The sequence below is a fragment of the Cyprinodon variegatus genome, unplaced genomic scaffold (assembly GCF_000732505.1).
Source record: "Cyprinodon variegatus isolate N-32 unplaced genomic scaffold, C_variegatus-1.0 Scaffold719, whole genome shotgun sequence".
Taxonomy (NCBI): Eukaryota; Metazoa; Chordata; class Actinopteri; order Cyprinodontiformes; family Cyprinodontidae; genus Cyprinodon; species Cyprinodon variegatus.
The window spans coordinates 219,617-224,773 of NW_015151172.1; the positions used below are offsets into that span (position 1 = coordinate 219,617).

General features: G+C 39.5%; 1 protein-coding gene across 4 annotated transcripts in view; it reads right to left on the reverse strand.

Annotated features, from left to right (window-relative positions):
* The window catches only part of hdac5 (histone deacetylase 5), an 86,682-nt gene that overhangs the window by 30,830 nt on the left and 50,695 nt on the right, over positions 1–5,157 (reverse strand). For all 4 annotated transcript variants that reach the window (XM_015395022.1, XM_015395021.1, XM_015395020.1 and 1 more), the window contains 3 exons: positions 4,754–4,887; positions 1,159–1,290; positions 952–1,061 (listed from right to left, as the gene is read on the reverse strand). In XM_015395022.1, coding sequence (XP_015250508.1) covers positions 952–1,061; positions 1,159–1,290; positions 4,754–4,887 — 376 coding nt within the window. The remainder of the gene's footprint in view (positions 1–951; positions 1,062–1,158; positions 1,291–4,753; positions 4,888–5,157) is intronic.

Below are 5,157 nucleotides of genomic sequence, written 5' to 3' on the forward strand. Positions count from 1 at the left end.
TCTCTGCTTCTTTCTGTATGTCTGCTTCTGTATCCTTGAGCCTCAGTCGGCCTCAACAGATGGCTGCTACAAGCTCGCTTAGTGTGAGGGATTGCCTATGAGTCAATGAGTCGATAGTGGTTTTTCTTTGTTAAAAAACTTTGAATCAATTTGACTGTATGACCTGCTTGAATTGTTAAGTGCTTGAGATGACGTTTGTTGTGAATTGGCGCAATAGAAATAAACTGAACTGAATTAAAACTGCACCCGACTAAGATGGCCCAGGCTTCATTATACAAGGGAGAATGTTACACGCTTCTTATCTGCATCGTCTCACCAATTTCAGTGGGCAAATCTTCCCCATAACCTATTGTTAAATTTGTATGGTCTTAAATGTTAGATATAATGTGCATTCAAGACATTAGTTTTATGCTGTAACTGGTTTTAAGCAAACTATATGACCTTTAGGAAACTGACTGCACTTCTAAGACTCTTTCATCTAAAAAAACATGTAAAGAATTAATAAAAAAAAAAAGAGGGAGTTTCACAAAATACAGCAAACAAGGTTGACACAAACATCCTCTGAATAATTGGTGTCTGTTCTTATAATTATGTTTGAGTCACATTCAAACAATGTCCAATTGTCCCATCTTTCATTTTTAAACCATCTGTCCAGCTGGCAGCCCACCAGTAAATATTACACTTACAATTTTCATTCAATGTTTCTATTCAGTTGAATAAAAACATTATCAGTATAATTCATTAATGAAAAGTAAATCTGAATAAATTAAATGCATCATTTGATGAAACAAGTACGTTACTTTCATTTTGCTAAAGCTAATTAATCTTTAATAAAAAACACTGATTACTGATCCGGCCAGTCTTGACTTGTTTATGAAAAGGTAGAGACTGAAAAACTCATGGAACAGACCTATTAACTTTGCTTGAATAATTTAAGTTGTGAATCTCTACCTCAGTCTGTATGTTGGGGACTGATCCCGTGTTGCCATTGGCGATCGCTGTGTTGGAACTGTTGGGACTGCTGGGACCTGAACCTGGAGCGCTATTACAGAGGGTGGAAACTAGGACAGAAATCGAGAAAATGGTTTCAAGTCGCTTTTCAGGCTTTGGTGGTTTGTTCGTCTTCTCTACTTTAGAAAGAAAGAAGTCTTTGCTTACCTGATATCTCAATGGCCCTTTTCTTGAAGGCGCTGATGACGGTTCCGTCCTTCCTGCGCAGGAGCGGGGAGCTACGCCTCTCAGCCACTTTTTGCTTCAACCTGGAGCGGACCTTCAGATTCGGCTCCGAGACTGAACAAGTCCGACATAGAGAGATGGCGACAAAGGGACTGTCTGTAGAACTTTTTCAGATTTCAAATATTGCTGAACATTTCATTTGGTAGTTTGGGAATTTCAACCATCACTGAAGCCTGCAAAGTAAATCCTCAGTCGTGAGGATTTTAGAGATGATGGTAGTAGAAAATACTATGAGTATTTCAATATTTTCCAGACCATGTTTTCCAGATGAAAAATATTGATCTGTAAAACATTTTACTATCATGTAACTATGGAGAGTGGTGAGTGCTGGCAATGCACTACATAAATTTGTTAAGACTGTGATCCTGGTGAAGACTGGCAGTCATCCAGGTCATAGTCATTCCATAAACATTAAAAAACAATCCACTGGACTTTGTTTCCAAGTTCTAAGGCATTTTGCTTCCCATCCAAGAAGCTTTTTCAATTAATAATGTTAGAAATAGTGCTGAGTTCAGTAGCCCAACAAACGGCCGGACGAACGGGTCCAACCCTTTGAAACGGGGGTCGTTTAGCTTCTTTGTTAGCCGGCAAAGCCCCATACCAGTCTATATCGCTGAAAGGCGGGTCGTTCCTGGATGGGAAGTGAAATGTCCTCAAACTTGGAAACAAAGTTCAGTGGGTTTTTTTTATTTTTTATTTTTTTGGAATGACTATGTCCTGGAAGACTGAGAATCTTCACCAGCACAAAGCACACTTATGTTTTAATAAATTAGCATGGATCTTTTTTGGTTTGCAACAGGGGTGTCAGGTAACAAAGCAGAAATACTTTGTTACCTTAAGTAGAAATTTTGGCTATCTATACTTTACTGGAGACAACTTTTTACTTCTACTCCTCACATCTTTTTCAATTTCCTCAAATTTCTACTCCTTACGTTTCAAAAACAGACTTGTTATTTTTGTTTCTTTTAAGATAATTTTCATTATGGCCTGTTGGTATGTTGTTAAAACATCCAAATAATTTATATCAGCCAGACAATTTCTTTAGGGTTGGACTTGGTGCAGGACCGACTTGTTGTTTGCCACATTTATGCTGCAAAGTTACATTTGAGACTATTACCAATAGTTATAAAGCTTTGAATATTAAGTTTAAGCAAGTTGTCATCTAGAATTGCAGAAAAATTATCCTTTAAATAATCTCTCCTTAAAGTTTTTTCCTGCATTACTTTTACATTTTTACTTTAGGTAGTTTTAAAAGGTGTACTTTTACACTTTTGAGTAAAAATCTTAAGTTCTACAAAAGTTTTTTTAAACAGTAGGATTTATACTTCTACTTGAGTGATAAACATAATAAATCATTAATAAACATAATACTTTTGACACCTATGGTTTGCAATATACCAGGTATGGAATATGATGTTTACATTTTTTTCCAGTGCAATAAAGGGAACACTGAAATAACACATCATAAATATTCTTCTTGAATACTTTGTTGAATGTGCTGAAAACAAAATTACACAAAAATCATGAAAGGAAATCAAAGCAGAAAAAAAATTCAGGCTGATCCAACTTTGACATAATGCCCTTAAAACTGGTCAAAATGAGGCTCAGTACCGTGCGTGGCCTCCATGTGGCTGGATAAGCTGCCTATAACCGCTGGGCATGCTCCTGATGAAATGTACTCAGTCAGATTCAGGTCTGGGTAACATGCAAGCCAGTCCAGTTCAATGACTTTGTGTTACAGGAACTGCTGACACACTCCAGCCACATCATGTCTAGCTTTGTCCTGCATTAGGAGGAACCCAGGGCCAACTGCAACAGCATATGGTCTTAGAAGGGTCTGAGGATCTCATGTCGGTACCTAATGGGAGTCATGCTACCTCTGGCGAGCACATGGAAGGCTGTATGAAATGCCTCCTCACACCCTTACTGTCCCCCTGCCAAACCGGACATGCTAAAGGATGTTGCAGGCAGCATATCGCTCTGTAGGGTAGCTCCAGACACTGCTACGTCTGTCACATGTGCTTAGTGAGAATGTGCTTTCATCTTTGAAGAGCACAGGGAGCAGGTGATGAATTTGCCAACTGGTGTTCTATGGCAAATGCCAAGCGCCCTGCACGGTTTTGGGCTGTGAGCACAAGCCCTATCTGTGGAGTTCATTTTGCAGGGGTCTAGCAGTGCTCCTCCTGTTCCTCCTTGTACAGACGTGGAGGTAGCAGTCCTGCTGCTGGGTAGCTGCCCTCTTACAGCTTCCTCCATGTCTCCTGGTGTACTGGCCTTTCTCTTGGTAGCGCCTCATGTCTCTGAACACTACGCTGATGGACACAGCAAACCTTCTTGCCACAGCTCTGTGCCATCCTGGACAAGCTGCACTACCTAAGCCATGTGTGTGAGTTGTAGAGTCTGCCTCATGCTGCCGGGGAGGGTGAAAGAACCACAAACATTCAAAAATGGCCAAAAAGAAATGGCCAAAACATCAGCCGTAATGAGAAGTGATCTGTGGTCCCCACCTGCAGGACTCATTTGAGAGTGTCTTGCTAATTACCAATAATTTCCATTTGCTTACACTTATTGGTAATCAATGTCAAATGCTGTTTAGCATTTGACATTGATTACCAATAAGTGTCTTAATAAGTGGACAGTTTGATTTCACAGAAGTTTGATTTAACTTAATTTTATTTTCTGAGCAGTGCATTCATCAAATTTTAGGTGCCAAATCTTTACTCATTGTTATATGAATTTTTGCATTGATGGAGCAAGATTTAAGTTCACTTAACTCTGACAGTATACTGGCAATTTTATTGCTAAAAAGACAGTTTTACATTTCGAATAATCAAATTACAAATATCAACTTAAAAATATTGCGATATCTGTTTTTCGTCCACATCATTTCCAGTGGCAGCCATTCAAAATGGCTCTTCCCAGCCAAATGGCAGCCCACTTCCCTCCAACTCCCAGCGAAATCCCCACCAACTTCCAGCCACTGGAGTGACCCCCATCTTGCATCTTTTTTTACTGACTCTACCCTGACCTGGAGATCACGGTTCTCTTTAGATCTATATGTTCACAAATCGTGACAGAAAGAATATTTTAGTACAAAGATTAATGTTTAAAAAGGAATTAAAGGGGACCAGCCAAGGGTCCATCAAGGAAAGTGGATACATTTTGAATGGCTTCTACTGTTTCCTCACCAAATGACTCAACTTTTTCACGTTAAAAAGCATGACACAGGAACAGATCTGTTCTGAGTAGTCTGCTACATGTCATCACAACAGCTGCTCTCTTGCAGCAAAGGACAGTGGGACTGTTCATTTGTCAATCATGGCATTGAGTTGTTAAATCTCTACATTGTGTTTGGATGCACTTTGTTGTCAGTCGTGTTAAAGAAACGGTGTTAGCTCAAACAGGAGCATTGTGACATTACAGTCTGAATGAGCAGTGTTCACCTGTGCAAGAAATAAGGCAACTTTTTGATGTTTATAAAGAACTCAAAATAAAAACTGCTTTCTGCGCTTCTCACCCGTCTTTCTGAGAGGGAAGTCATCTTTACCCTCATAGTTGCCGAGCAGAGAGGGGAGTTTATAGGAGGGAGGGGTTCCGGGGGTGTTACTCTGAGGTGGAGAGCTCTGCTCCAATGAGGTGTGCTGGCCTCCCCTGCAGTTACAAACACACACATTAGATATCAGCTAACCAATGTCTTTATTTTCATTCAGAGGCTTTGTTTTTGATTTCTAAAGTTAATCTTTTGCTAAAAAAAAACAAACAAAAAAAAACAATATTCTGCTATTATATGAATGAGATTAATTCCACCACGTGTCTCTTCCCATCAATTTCTTCCTGCAATGAAATAAAAGCTTAAAGGGTTTAGGAAAAAGCTTCTGACATGTTAAGAAGATCCACCTATCAGTTTCAGGCCAGAAGCTG